Source organism: Epinephelus moara, chromosome 23 (assembly GCF_006386435.1).
Source record: "Epinephelus moara isolate mb chromosome 23, YSFRI_EMoa_1.0, whole genome shotgun sequence".
Lineage (NCBI taxonomy): Eukaryota > Metazoa > Chordata > Actinopteri > Perciformes > Serranidae > Epinephelus > Epinephelus moara.
The window spans coordinates 20,371,448-20,387,687 of NC_065528.1; the positions used below are offsets into that span (position 1 = coordinate 20,371,448).

A 16,240-nucleotide genomic window follows, 5' to 3' on the forward strand; every position below is an offset into this window, starting at 1 on the left:
TGAAAAAAACCCCAAAGAATACAGAAAAGCAATAAAAGCCGTGAGTGGGTTTTCGACCATTTCCATTGCAGCAAAGTCACTAAATCAGCCACTAAAAGGTGTGTACGTGCACCGGGTGTCTGTGTGTGCGCCCACGCAGGTGCCTTGACTCGTGTGTGCTTTTTACAGCCGGCACAGCGAAGCTCTTAAGGCCCAAAGAAGAGCTTTTAAAGCAGTTATTGACTTCTGCCTTCTCAGCTGACCACCATCTTGTCCCTGCACCCGGGTTGCCTAGCTACAGAACTGCGGTTCACCCTCACCTGACAGTGGGGTCAAAGCGCCGCTCAGTCTGTCCTGCCTCGGCTGACGACCACTCCAGAGGAAAAACACCTCTGCCACTACAACTGGAGCACTTTGCAATAACTTTCCTGCTAAATAAACTGTCATTTTTGGTAATTAAAAGTGCCGCTCGGCGCAATTAAACATCAATAAATCATTACTTAATTAATTTTGGGACATCAGTATTATTGCCTTAAACAAACATGAGCGCTGCCAAGAAAATGGAAAGCCTCTACACCTTATTTACATTTTATAGCAGCAGGGTGGATTTTGCAGGGAAACGTGCTGGATATTCTCCAGTGTATTTATCCTCTCCAGTAAAGTGTGAGATAAAACGAATGCACAACGCAATAGTCCTGCAATGCTTCTTTGCACGGCCATGTGTAGGATTGCATTTGGTTGCACGGGGCTTCCCGATTTTGTGTCCACAACCTTCATGAAAAGAGGCAGTGGTTTGTAGAAAATTGAAGAAATGAGGTCTTAAACTTAAGTGACTACTGTAGATACATTTGACCATAGTCTTTTCTTGCTGTAAAAAAAAAAAATTTGTCATCAATGTGTTGAAAAATGCTGCACTGAAAACATGCAGCCACTTAATTACTGAGGAGTTTTCTGCTAGTATTGTGCAATGCATTAAAGAAATACTTCACCCACGGTCACATTTAACAACAGCAAAACTATGTCAGGACATCACTTTACAAACTCACACAACCTGTGCTGTATAATCCAGGTCTGATTAACCAGTCGTCTGCTTAGTACTTCCCAAACAGACAATCTTATACACTGAGAAAATCATGGAAAGTGAAACCTATCTATTGTTTGTGTTATTGGGTGAATTTACTAAATCTGAACACCTGCCCAGTTTGTTTTGGTTCAGCTGAACTCAGGTTAATTTGCCCACTAAGTGCGGTTCATTTGGGCAGGTGTGAACACAGCAATCGCACTCAGGTGTGCACCAAAACAACCAGACTGAGACCTTCTTAAAGAGGTGGTCTCAGTCCGGTTATAAACGAACTCTGGTGTGGTTCGTTTGTGGTGAGAACGTGTTCTTACCTGGATCTGAACCAACTGCAGTCACATGACACATCGTTTGGGTTAAACATGAGCATGTTACAGTCCTGGAGGATTATTAATGTGCACCTCCTCCTGTACTGCCTTAATATGCACATTCAGCACATCCAATGCATCAAAACATTGTTTTCTAGTTGGAGCCGCGCCTCGTTTTCAAACTGTATGGTTTGACTAAAATGAACAATGACAGCAATATAGTCCACGATGAGCAGCGCTAAAATCAACCTGCGTAGTTGTCCCTCCATTGTGACTTTAGAAAGTGTAACATTTATCTTGCAAGTGTACTCTTCTTCAACGTTTGCTTTACTTCCTGGATTTTCCCCACATGGAAATTCTGACCAATCAAGAGCTGGTCACTGAGCATGACATGAGCATTTGATCTGGTCCGCTTGTAAATGCTGCCGTGAGAACATGAACCAACTCTAGGTAACTTTGGGACAAAATTAGTCCCTGATTCAGACCAAAGCAAGACAACTCTAGGTCTGAAAGCACCCTATGTCACACAATAACACAAACTGACCTATGTCTTAGGGCTGAAAGTGGGAAGAGTGGTATCTACTTTCCCCCACATGGTACAGGGGAGAAGACAGACAGGTGTGGTCTCTTGACCGACGCAGCACAGCACACCAGTGTTATGAAGAAAAACAACCAGCCATTTACTACATTCAACAAGTTTTGCTCCCCGCCTCCTCATTCCACCTTTGTGTGTGTGTGTGTGCGCGCAGAGAGACGAAGCGAGGACTGCGGCTGCTGTTATTGTCAACTGGATTAAATTAAAAAAAGATTTATTCAAAAGAGCTAAAAAAAAAATAAACAACAGACAAAGGGAGTGAGCGTGTAGCCTGAGGGAGGAGAGGAGTGACAGTGAAGTGACAGACTAAAATGAGATTTTATTCTCTATGGCCGACTGTATATAGGGGGGAAGCCGAAAAATGCTCGGCTTAGACACACACATGCACTGTGGGGCACAAACACAAAAGCGTGAAAATACACTACTTTTTATGATCTTATCACAAATGTCAGCATCAAGGCTGAAAGCTGAGAGAAATCCAAGTTTTTTAAACCTGAGAGAGGAGCTGGAGACGTAAGAGATGATGGTCTCAATCCTTCAGTATTACACAGCCTTGTCAGACCCACCCATTCACCAATATAAGACGTCCCTGTCCCGTCTCAATTCCACAGGGATCCTGGACAAATACAGGGTGACCAGCTTCAACAAAGACGCCCAAAGCCCCATCAAAGGTTAGCGCTGACAGGAGGTTTAGGACTACGCCACTGTTCTTTCATTCCCCATTCCATCTCTTCGCATAATCTCACATCGATCATTTTCCTCCATGCCTGTCAGCTTGCATTTCAAACTAAAGCCCAATCGGGTCACCGCAGCCCGCTGAGACACTGGGCACACACTCCAAAGCAGATATCCACATGTGTGGAGCTCGCTCTAAGTCATTCATTCTCACATACAAAAGCTCGCACACATATGCACTCTTACATACATGGGGTGCAGTAAAGGTCACACATTCAGTGCTGGACAGTGTGATAATGCATCAGACTTGGATAAACAACTGGTGGTGAAGGTGGCAGGATATAAATCAGGCGCAGGGAGAGATAGCCTCCTTCCCAGGCAACTGGGAACTCTTATCTGCAGTCAGTGTCAGGGGGAAAGTGAATAAAAGCTTTGCTTGTGTGTGTATGCGTGTGTCTAACGTACTGTATGATTACATTATCTGTTACATGTTGTGTGTATTCACGTATATATGAGAAGAGAAGATGTACACTAAAAGTCTCTGAGAGCAGGTTGAGACCCCGCGGTTCATGATTCATGACAACAATTTCAGACACCAGAGGGGCCTTTTTGCAGTTTGCGCAGTATTTAATCATCCTCACATCAGATGATATTGTTCGTGTGTCTATAATTTTGTGGGGGGAAACAATAAAACTGTAAAGTTTGTCACGGCACAAAGTTTTTTCAAGCACTGTGTAGAAATGAGATGTTTGTTTTGTCTAGTATTGCTCCATCTCTGAAAACTATAGCTGTGACAATCTGTGAAAGAATGCAGATATGTGTCTGTGTCTTCATATGTGTGTATATGTGTGTGTGTGTTAGTGTGTTGAGGATGTAATGAGGTCACAGTGATGCAGCGGCGTTCCGGTTGGGAGAGCTCCATCATTCTCAGAAAACTCTGGCGGGAATACTGCAGGAGAACGGCAGGGAACAGCTGTACTGCACACGTACGCAAACAGCTACACACACATGATCTCATACTGCGTGCGCGCTCACACACACACACACACACACACACACACACACACACACACACACACACACATACACACCCTTCCCTCCCTTGAGTACCTACCTCTCATACTTTAATTTATTTCTTTCAACATCGCCAAGGAAAAAGGAGCCAAACTGTACCGCTGTACTGATCAGAACAGATGCACTCTGGCTACCTGCTGAAGCCTATTTGTACCTCCTGTTTGTTAACTGCATGGTTTACTTGCCTATATCACATATCAAAATGAACTTTAAAGTATACTCAAGGCTCCCACACATTTTCATGGAGAAATTTAAAAACCTTTACATGAGTTTTCAGGGAATGATGACACTTTCATGACCATCCACAAAGTATAACACAAACATTGCTCATTTCAAAAATGTAGTACAATTTCACTTTTTAAAACCGGAGTAAATTGGCCTGATTCCTTTCAAGCACACAAGAAAAACACAATGAGCAACTTTACACAAAATGAACCAAAAATAAGCAAGAAATTAGTGAAATTTATCAAAAAAAAAAAAAAATCTTGAAAAATAGTAAAAAACAAAAAGTAAAGATTATTTTTTTCTCTCCAATACAATTTTAAAAATATAATTTTAATAATTATAAATTTCTCTGGGCATTTTTTCCCTTTTTTTTTATATATATATATTTTTTAGATAATTCCCCCCTCTCTCTTTTTCTTTCAGTTTTTTTTCTTGCCATGTTTTGAAATTTTCTTGCAATTTGCAGGACATTTTTTGCCAAGTTGCTCATTGACCTTTTTTGCATGTTTTCGAAAGAATTCAATCTGATTTGCTCAGGTTTCAAAAGTCGAAATACTTGCTAAAGGTGTTTGAATGCAGCACAAGAATACTGATGTCTCTCCAGCTGTCAAAGGGTTAAAAGCAATAGTGGGACATAGCATATGTATGGAAACCTTGGGATTCATGGCCCCTACATGTTAAATCACATGGTCACATTATTTTTCTCTTATTCATTCATGTTAGATTCAAAGACTATTCAAACATAATTCCTTACATGCCTTGTATGCCATATAGCTAACAAAACATCGTCAAACATTGGCGTATATTAAAGCTACATACACTGCAAGCAGTTTTTTTGGAACATTACATTTATTGTAATGGAAAAGCAGATACGTTAGCAAGCTGACTAAGCTAACCACCTGCTACTACCTATCCAATAGGAAACTGGCAAACTCCCTGTCACTCACCATCCTTTCCTTCAGTCATCATCAGTGAGCAAGTAAAAGTGACAGCCAACCACAGATTTACTCTAGTTTTGGAACAAGCAGCAACCTGTGTGGTTGAAAAATGAAGCCAACTTGGAAGTGCCAAAAACTGCAGTTCCTTGAATGGCCACTTGAGGCTGACTCCAAAACAGAGTCAATCCCCATTAAACCCCCATGTTAAAATGCTGAACTTTACAGCAGCAATAAACATGTTCACAGCCTGGTACAAAAAACAGTTCGGTCTCTAAAGCTAATTTTAACATTCATGACAACTGTACAGGGGGTGAGTTTTTATATTACTCACCCATTTACAATATTAAGGTTTAAAGTTACATATTTAAGGGCGGGGCTGTTTGAGTGTTTTCGAGGCGTTGCTACAGTCTGTGACTCAGATCAACCCCTCTCTCATTCACAGCTAAACCCTCTCGTTCAGATATGGTCACTTCTGGCTCCAAAAAACCAAGATGGTGACGGCCAAAATGCTGAACTTGAGGCTTCAAAACCGAAGTCCACAAAAAATGGGTGACGTCAGGGTTACTTTAAACAGTCTGTGTTTTGGAATGAGCTTTTTCACCTGGCCTCACACCCATAAACATCCCCACAAAAGGTCAGGAAAATATAGGCGGAGGGCAGGCTCTGCAGATAAATCAAACGCCACACACTTGTAGCTGGTCATAAGCATTGATTGAGAGGGATTACTTTTGTTTGAGCCAATACATTGTCTTTTAGGGAAATCCTGCATAGAATACCTTCAAACTCACCCAAGAAGACAAGCCTGTTACTGATACAACAGAGAAACATTAAACAGGCCGAAGCAGGGGAGAATTTTTTATCTCAGTGTAATTCAGCTGAATCATTCTTTTGCTACCAACAATGTCTTGTCCCGATCCAAGCACTTGTTCTCCCGATCCTGTTCCAAATCACAGTAATAATTTCCCATGTTGACTATTACGGAGCATCAGCCCAAAGAGCATACACAAGAGCAGCTGCTGATATAGCTATGACACACACATTCCTCCCATCCACTCCGGAGACCTGATTTCCCTGATCTGAATGTCACAAAGTAATAACCGTTCCGTCCCACTAATTCCCAACTGAACCGAAATCATATGGTAAACACAAACCGCCCAACAGCCCCTAATTAAAACTTCCAAAAGCACACATAGAGATGTTATAACCCTTGACAGGCAGCCTCCTCTGGTCCCACACATCTTCTCCTCCACTATAATAAAGCGTAGCCTAATATCAGCCCTAACACTAATCAATCCCTGGAGTACTATCACTCTCTTTACAGTGGCACTGACATGAGCGAGAGCGGGGAAATGAAGACATTCTAATAAGAAAGATGTCATCTCCCACACTTTATAACATCCTCACATTAACATATCAAATGGTAATTCTATCAAGTATGGATAAGGCCCCGGCTTTTCTTTTCCCTTTTTTATCTCTGGGGGACATTTTCAACTTTGAGGAAATCAAAAGCCTGCGTGAGACAAAAAATATTTTCGGTTATTATTCAGCAGAGGCCACAGATAGCATCTTATCTCTGTAGGGCCTCTGTCATAAGAGAGAGAGAGGGAGCTTTGAGGAAAGGCGCAACATACGAGTGAATACAAACATACAGCGTCACACGTGAACTCACACACATAAACAAAGACGGGCCAAACACGCCCTGTTAAATCCAATTAACCCTCAGCTCTGATCCCCTCAATGCATCCCTGCCCCTGTCTTGTAACACCAGACCTTCCCGCCATTTCATTAGCACACACAGACACGCACAGATACCCCCCCTCCTCCTCCTCTACCTTTCCCCAATTGTAATCCAGTCACAACCCTGCTAATGCTCCTCCTGTAATCCAATCAGCCAATCACTGCTCTTCATGCAAAGGCCCGTGTCACATGACTACCCGTACGTTAGCCCAGTGTTCGCTTGCAGTTAGCACTGTCATTTGGCACTAATGTTATTCCAGTGGGTTTTTTCCCCCTTCTTTAATGTGATTTGGGAAGTCTCAGCTCCAGCTTCCACAAGTCTAGCGCTAAACCCCCGGTGGGCTAGGCTAATCAGTTTCCAGCATTTCTGAGGGAGACAATGATCCCGGTGTTAGCGCTGGCTAATGACAAGCTAACACAATTAGCCTAGCCTCCCTGGAGGAGAGCTCAGAGCCAGTGCCCATTCTTGCCCCACCTCCTGCCGGCTCCTCATCCACTTTCCCTACATTACTATGGAGCCTAATGGACTCCTATTAAGAAGACAGATGGAACACGGATGGAGAGGGATTTTGCATCTTCTAGTGTTACATATATGCGTCGGATATGTGCTACAGCCATGACATTACGTTCCTCTGTTAGTAACTTTAATAAGGTAACTTTTCTTTTGTTCAATGCAAGGTTTGTCTATAACATGTCTTTAGAGCATAGCAAAGCATACAAGGTGTCCACAGGTATCAGACACTTAAATGTAATGTTTTTAAGAGAATTTCAAGCTATTTTTAATCAAACTTAAGACAAATAATCTTTTCTAATTCAAGAATTGCAGGTAAGTAGACAGTGGTTTTGTGCAGAAATAGGTTTTATGTAGAGAACATGGTTATTAGAGTGATTTAGGGTCATCTACACTTTGCAAACAGGTTAGAAAAAGTGTAAAGTAAAAACAGAGTATTGGGTTCAATCATAGGCAGAGGTGGGACCAAGTCATTGTTCTGCAAATCACAAGTAAGTCTCAAGTCTTTGCACTCAAGCCTCAAGTCAAGACAGGCAAGTTCTGAGTCAAGTCACAACTCAAGATAAACGAGTCCTAAGTCACCTAAGTCAGTCCTTATCTTTGAGTTTAGATAGATAGATAGATAGATAGATAGATAGATCTTTTATTGTCATTCACACCATGAAGGAACATGAAGGAACGAAATACAGTACTCAGGTCTCAGTACTATGATTAAAAAATAAAAAAATACTAATAAATGATAACCTAAGAGCTATAAAGAGATAAATAAAAACACATTAACTCAGTAGTGTCAGTGGCAGTAGCAGCATACAGAAAAGTGCAACAGCTTAAAATACAGTCTTTTTTAAAAAAAAAAAAATCCCAAACAAGTCATAATGTGCTCTTCAAACCATGTTAGCATCTGTAACTTTCAATTTTCATGTTTTGCATACTGTAATTCATGTTTTTATTGACCACCACATCATTTTTGCACGCAAACAAAATTATCTTTGGTATTATTTTTACCAGCTGGTTCTCAGTAACATAATGTTAGCTCTTCATGGTTCTCTTCTGCAACTTGATTGGTGTCAGATGGGTTTAAACAAAGTGGATTTGAGGGATTCAGTGCCATCTTGCTGGGAATTAACAGCATTAACGTTAGGTGATTCAGGAAATTAAGGAAAATTAAGTGTTTCAGGGGGCTCTTTTAAAGAAACATACTTGTTAATCTTTGGGCTTGAGGGAAGGAATGAAGTTTTTTCAAGTCAAAAGGCTCAAGTTCAAGTGAAGCCACGAGTAATTGGTGTTTAAGTCAAGGTCAAGTTGCAAATTGAGTCGGACTCAAAACACTAAATTCATGATTTCAGAAATGATTTTGTCAAGTCAAGTCTGAAATCATGAAATTAGTGCTTCGAGTGTGACCTAAGTCAAAGTCATGTGACTTCAGTCTAAACCTCAGGTCACAGGTTTAAAGATTTGTAACATGGGAAATGTGAACTTTCACAAATTAGAGCTTGACCCATTTTGACAAAAATAAATAAAAGATGGTTAATGAAATTAGATAAAATGTTTGCGGAATTGAAGACCTGAGCAATTAAAATCTTGTACTATTTAAAATATTTTAATCTAGTTTATAAAATTGAATCTAAAACATTTTAAGACTTTTAAAGGACCTGCAGACACCCTGACACCCTGAGGACAGCACTATCAGATTGAGGACTACACATGCACTCATGGTGATGTAATGCACTTTGGATAAAAACAGACGCCAAATATCTTATTCTAATACTTATACTAATATTTCTTGGATTACTTTGTAATGTATAAGAGGGCAAAGGAGTGACAGCTATTTGAAAGCTAATGTAGACTTCTGTTCTGCAGCACAGAGGTTATCTTACACTTTGTGTCTTGATGTGAGAAATGCTATCCATGTTATAAAAGTACTGCAAATTATTTGATAATCCTGTTTGACCCAGGTCTTGTTGATAATAAAGCCTTACAGAATAAATTATACTCAGCCTCTCACACTGAAACATTAAAAGAGCACAAGAAAAAGCCCTGTCAGCCATCAGCAACATGTCATCAGGCTTATCAGTGAACCACATCATCAACATTCGCTAATGGGACGAGCTAATGTGATTCTGATTGAAAGACGTTGGTTAGGATGTGGCTAAAATAATTCAATAGTGTATTCACTGGTCCACACGGATTTCTAATCTTCAGTGAATGCATAATTTTGGATAATACACACAAAGCCTAACCAAGATGATAAAATAAATACCTACTATGCATGACAAAAAAAAGCTTTAAACTACAATAAAGCAACAGTGGAAGTTCTATTTTTGGAGGTAAACGTAAAGAATGGGTTAAACCTCCAACTGTTGGTATGAGAGTTAAAGCCTTTGATCTACTTTGGACTGACTGCTTCTAAACTCACTTGAACTTGGCGTTCACTTGGTCGGCAGCTTTATGGTAGTTCTCCGTGGTGACCTTGTAGAACTGAGCGCTCTGCAGAGAGACAGAGGGAGAGAGGGAAAGCCAGTGAGTGAGATAAATGCATGAAAATGTGATTGTAATCTCTTAAATAAAAAAAAAAGTCCATCCAATTTATTCACATCATCCCTGCTTTCAGGTTGAAGCTATTTAGGCAAAAGGAAACATTTCAGCAAAGTGACGCCTCATAACAGTTCAGATCTGATATCGTCCTACCTACTGTGCAGCCGAGCCTACGCGGCCCGGCCTCAACTACAATCACTCAAACTCCATTAAAACTTTATGGAGAGGGATATTCAGGGCACAGGTCTATTACCAGATGGGCCTATTGTCCATAACATGGAAGCTAACTTTGTGATCTGCAATTTATACACAGTGGGGGGAGTAAGTATTCAACATGTCAACTTTTTTTCATTAAAGGCATTACGGATAGAGAAATCCTAACATTTCAATTCATACAAGAAGTTACGTGTATTAAAGTGGCATGACACAGGAAAAACATATTGAACACACTGTAGAAAAAGCACTAAATCAGCTAATTCCACTAATTAGTTCTCCTACTTGTGCTAATTGGAATCAGCTGAGACAGTGCATGTTGGTAGGTTAGTACTATCACGCTCTGAAAAAAGGTTACAGACCTCTGAATGCAAGTAAACAAGTCATTTGTTACCAAACTGTTGTACAAGAAACATTTCGTAGTGGGGTGACGCAAAGAACTCTCCCAAGACCTTCGCAACATACCAATGGAACTGGTTACCAACAGATTTCTCAACTCCTCAATGTTCTTATGTGCACCATTGGGGCTATTATCTGTAGGTGGAAGAGACATCACAACACTATTAACCGACGAAACACAGGAGCTCCTCGAAAGCACCTCAAGCCAAAGAAAGAGCTCCAGAAAAACTTGGAAGCAGCAGGTACAGTCGTCAAAGAGAGAACGGTAAGTAATACAAGATCACCCCAGAAGACTCCATCAATGAAGAAGAGGCGTGTTGCAGCTTGTTTGAAGTTTGCTGCACAACATTTAGAGAAGCCTGTAGACTACTGGGAGAAGGTAGTGTGGTAAGACAAGACTAAATTGAACTTTTCAGCAACAATACAATGTGCCATGTTTTGGAGAAGAAATGGTTCTGCATGTGACCCTAAAAATACCACGCCTACAGTGAAGATGGAGGTGGAAGCATTATGGTATGGGGCTGTTTTTCTTGTCATGGTACTGGCAGAATGCAAATTATTGAATGGAGGATGAACTGAATCTGCTGCCATCCAGCAGGACGATGAGGATGAGACATGTGCGGACCTTCCAGCAAGACAACAATCCAAAACATACAACCAAAGGGAGCTGTTAATTGCTTCCAAAGATGAAAAATAAAGGTTTTGGAATAGCCGAATTACCAGATTTAAACCCAATTAAGCATTGGTAGAAAGAACTGAAGATGAAGATTCATCAGTGCCCCCCCCCCTCTCCATCTTTGTGAAAGAATGGCCCAAAATTCATACAGCAAGTACCTTGAAACTGTTATTGCAAACAAAGGCTTCGGCATCAAGTACTGAATAAATTTCAGGTAGTGTGTTGAATACTTTTTTCCTGTGTCATTCCACTTCATTGCACATAATTTTTTGTTATGGACCGAAATGTTATGATTTTATTATTTGTGTAGTTTTATTGACTTTATACCAATGTCTGGTCTGAAATTCATGCAAATAGCTGCACTGGAAATATGTTAATTTGAACAAAACGTTGACGTGTTAAATACTAATTTCCCCAACTAATTGTAAGTGGAGAGTTTATGCTTGGAAGACTGTAACGGTGAAAAATACTGCCATTTTTCTTTTTTGTTCAGTTTGTGTGTGTGGTTGCACACCACGCATGCTTGCCTCTCTGTGTGAGTGTGTGAAATATGGGTATTTGTGTGTTTATGTGTGCGTTTGTGCTTATCCTCTCACAAAACTACTGCTGTAATAACAGGCAGCAATCCTGTAAGGTCAGAGGGTCGCTAGTCAACAGCGTGCAGACCACCAGTCATAATCCCCCAGTGACCCATAGCAAATGAACCCGCAGCAGGACCCCTCAACCCAAATTACCTCCTCAAATACGACCATATAACATAGCTCTCACACCATTTATACTACTCGGGGAAGATCTGTTTTGTCAGCCCTCGGCGGCTGTTATGCACATTTATGATCAAATGGTGAGAGGTTGTAAAGTGTGATGGATGGTTTGATTGAGAGCCGTACGAGGCTTGATGTGGGTGCGAAACAGGCAACGTCCACCAGTGCCAATGACTTCCTGTGAAGTACTCCATTTTAATAATAGTAATACTTTTACATAGCTCACAAAAGCATGTAATTATTTTCTTTACATATCAGACAGATTAGGGTTTTTTGTGCCATTACTGTGAGAAGCCAAAACCTTGAGCAGATCTTCACAGGTTTCACAAAAAAAATCATGCGTTCAGAAGAAAAAGGCTTTTAGTGCAGCAGTAAAATGACTGATTTCACAATGGAGTCTGGCTTTGAAGAGAGCATAGACATATTTCACCTTCAAATCAGTTCCCAGTCAGAAAGCGCTGTCTGTTTGCAAAGTACTGAGCATATGACTGGATAAATGAGACTTGGATTATATTGTAGTTTTTGGATTCTTCGTTCAACGTAGAGGCAAGAAAAACAAAGTTTATATCACAAATTCAACACAACACAGGATGAGTAATTGATATACAAATGGTCATGTGAGGGGAAAAGTCTTCCAAGTTTCACTTTCTGTTCAGTTCCCCGGCAGAAAGGGTTGTCTGAGCTTGGATTATACTGCATGAGTTGTGTAGGGTTTGTAAATGGATGTTCTGATATAGTTTTGCTGTTCTTAAGCACTTCAATTCATCGAGAATTTTCTCTGCGTTTGGAATCCTTTGTTTACTGAATGAGTGTTCAGAGGAGAGCCATCAGAATTATAAACAGAGCTGATTATTGGGAACTGACGAATAAATTATTCATAAATACTCAGGCACTCAAATTTAGCAAACTTGTAGATTTTAAAACAGCATCACTGATTTACAACGCAAACAATAATGTGTTGCCAGACTGTATCAGTACGAACTGAGAGGAACACGTATGTTCACGAAAACAAAGAACAGAGCAAATGTAAAACAAAGATGTAAAATTATGGAATAGGTTAGAAACAAAAATGAAAGTATGTAATACACATCATAGATTTAAAAAAAATATTTTAAGACAAGATGATTGACAAATATTAAACTGAAGTATGAACACCAAAGTGGACATGAAATGTGTTTGGGATATTTGAGCAGACGATAGGCCTATATAATGTATATATATTCAGTTTCTGTCTGTTTCTCATTGCTCTGCATAATTTAAGGGCAGCTGACAAAAACAATGAACATTGAAAGGATAGGTGTAACAAACTAAGGCTTCAGCAAACACCTTTTCAGTCCTGTTTTAGCTTAAAAAAAAAAGCATAAACTTAATGTTTATGTATTGTGTATCTATCAGTATATTTGACTTTTATAAGTTGGAATATGATTGAAATAAACTAAACTAAAAACAAAGTTTTATTCATTAATTCAACTTAACCTGGGGTGAGTAATTGATAAACAAAGGGTTATTTGGGGTTGTATTCCTCAAACTCAGGCCTCAAAAATAACCTCAGGCCAAGAACTTGTCATGCAAAAAGCACGCAGACTCAGCGACCAGCCGACCCATCAACATTACATTCTCTGGAAACCAGACACTTGAATCATCTTGCATAAATTACAGATACACTAGAAATATGACAAATGCACGCCTCGTGGTCCCATCTGCCCCGACTTAACCTTCCGGCATGGAAGACATTCATCATAGTTCGGAAAAGATCAATAGGAATGAACTGCGCTGCTGAAAAGATCAATAGTCATGTGTTGTAGAGCTAAAAGAAGATGGGACATGACAACACTGACAAAAGGTCTGATATAGATTTGAGTCCTCTTCATTTGGACGGACACTGAGGGTTTGCAATGGATTCAAGTCCTTCACTTTTGCACACTCTGTAGAGTTAGACATAATTTAAAACATCAATATGCAGACTGGTCTCTTTTTGTAGATGATGTCTTTGGTGTATACATCATAGACAGTGTACGGATTAAACTGATACAAAGAACTGTTTTATTTACATATTCATGAATTGATATGACTCATCAAATGTATTAGATAAAGTCTGCTCAATGTCTCAATTCCACGTATGTCAAATTTAATTGATTGGGGATGATTTATGCCTTTGCAGGGTCCCATGAGTACAAATTAAGTCATGAACTCCAAGAAAACCCTCCTCACACATCCAAGATATATGTTCAGGGGTGGATTTGAAGCATAACGTGGAAAAAAATAAAGTGGTCTGCGTACTCGTCCGACCCAGTGCAGCTGTCCCTCAGGCAGACATTAGCTTGTATGTACAACACAATAAAGAAGTCTGCCCAAAGTTTAAGAGTTAACTTGTAAGCTCCTGTTGTATCTATGCCCTCTTGGCCTTGAATCAAGTGGTTTTCAGTGTAGACAAAGAAACTGTCAAGAGCCAAGGAAAAGGATTTAAAAGAAAAGCTTATTCACAGATAAAAAGACTAAAAAGAGATTTTTGAGGCTGCTAAAGAGGCAAGAATAAGACTTCTCCTGGGTGCCGAGATTGAGCCATTGGAAGAGAAAGAGAGTCAGAAAGAGCCGGATTTGGGTCTCTGTCTGGAATACTAAGTATAAGGTAATAATACCTGCCTAAATGGCGGAGCTGGCACTAATCAGCACACTAATCCACCTGGGAGGACAAAAGGCCATGTGTCACGATGATTGCAGGACCACTTATAATACACACACACAAACAATGCTCATGCTGACACCTACACGCACACGGCATTAACGCGCAGCATGAGTACATGCGCGGACATGCTGCCAAAAGCATCTACACATATCCTGGTGGCGAGATATAAACAGTGACACTCACGGGGGAAAAAGAGAAGAGAAGAGTGTAATTTGTGTGATTACTGAGTGGTGTCAAATTGTGATTTCCTGCTGCTGCCTCGACTGATTTAAAGAGTAGCCCTGACCTTTTGTTAGCCCACAGAGGAGCGACTACGCTCACTTTGCTTGAAAACAGTACTCCCCCAGGCCAAAATAAAATCTTTTTAGGAGCTGCGAAACACAACCTTGTTTTAAGTCTCGCAGAAAGATGTGTTTTGATTGCTGCTGAGCAATTCTTTGTCACTGGATGAATAGTGTTGCGTAGCTACCAGAGCTGTCGCCTGTGTAAACCCTGTGTATGTGCAATCTACCTCTAAAACTGTGTTTTCTGTTTATTTTCATCCTATTTACTCTATTTGCTTTCCACTGGGTTTTTAGCTCATCTGGAGCCAAACAAAATGCTGGTGGGGGGTGTCACAGACAAATTAAGTCATTACTGCTAATGCACTGCAGCGATATGGAGAAGATAGAAGCTGCAGCCCAATACAGGCTCCGGCTCAATTTAGAGAAAAAGCCTCCAATTTTTAATGAATAAAACAAATAACTCCCTGTACTGATGGCTTCTTTCTCTTATCTGCTGCTGAGCAGGAAGGCTGAAATGGGGAGAAACCCCACCATGGCCAACATTACCATTCAGCAGAGCTGGAGAAAATGAGACTTCTGTTGTGTGACTCAGTGCAACTTACTCATAAGGAGAGCAAAGAGGCTGGTAAACTGTTATTGTTCCTATCCTTCTTACACATTTTTAGCCAAAGGTAACTAAATCTGCCAAACATCACCTCTAATCATGTGTTCAGGAAGAACACAAGGGGAATTTTCCCATCGCTATGTAGAAAAAAACAAAACAAATTACAGCAGAAATACACGAGTACAGCCTGATACAAAAAACGCCGCCAATTTCCCTGTTTCCTGTTGTGTGTGTGTGTTGAGGGGGGTAATATTTATTTAACTTATCTGTTTAAACCTTATTAAAGCTTAAAGTCATGCATAATTAAAGACATAGCCGCTTTGTCTGATACGTGGGTGCCATCCATTGACAAGTCGCTACCACAGTGACAACGCTGCTTAGGTGATGTAACCAGGATGTAACCTCACATTCACAGAGTATAGCTTTAGCCATAGCTATCACAATTTCAGTGTGTTTTCAGAATGAAAGTTAATTGTAACTATTTGGTCGCCTAAAAAAAGGTCTTGTTCAGAGTTCGATGATCAGTTTTCCCATTCGTAAAATTTCTTTTAAAGGTTTTAGCCTGTTTTCCGCAAGCAAAAATTAGCATTAGTATTATCAAAGTTAACCACGGCTGTAAATGCACCATTCTAACCAAGCTAGCGGCTCGCGCTAAGGTTGGCTCCACCCTCTCATCCAGATATGGCTACTTCTGGCTCCAAAAATCTAAGATGGCGACGACCAAAATGCCAACCATTAAATGGGAAATACATTCAAATGTCCGGCGGTCAAACTCAAGGGGATAACTTATACAAAAAAACGATGGGGAATTATATGCCGAACTTTTTCTTGGCCAAGTTCAGTTGCTTCCTGCTGGTTGCCTGGCAACCTCACAAATTTTGTTTTAGACACAGCTAGCCTCGCAGTTTCCCCGTTTCCAGTGTTTATACTATCTAAGCTGCTGGTTGCAGTATCATGCTTAA

General features: G+C 40.3%; 1 protein-coding gene across 4 annotated transcripts in view; it reads right to left on the minus strand.

Moving 5' to 3' along the window:
- The window catches only part of chchd3a (coiled-coil-helix-coiled-coil-helix domain containing 3a), a 110,513-nt gene that overhangs the window by 19,364 nt on the left and 74,909 nt on the right, over positions 1-16,240 (minus strand). For all 4 annotated transcript variants that reach the window (XM_050036535.1, XM_050036534.1, XM_050036533.1 and 1 more), the window contains one exon: positions 9,537-9,607. In XM_050036535.1, the coding sequence (XP_049892492.1) occupies positions 9,537-9,607 (71 nt within the window). The remainder of the gene's footprint in view (positions 1-9,536; positions 9,608-16,240) is intronic.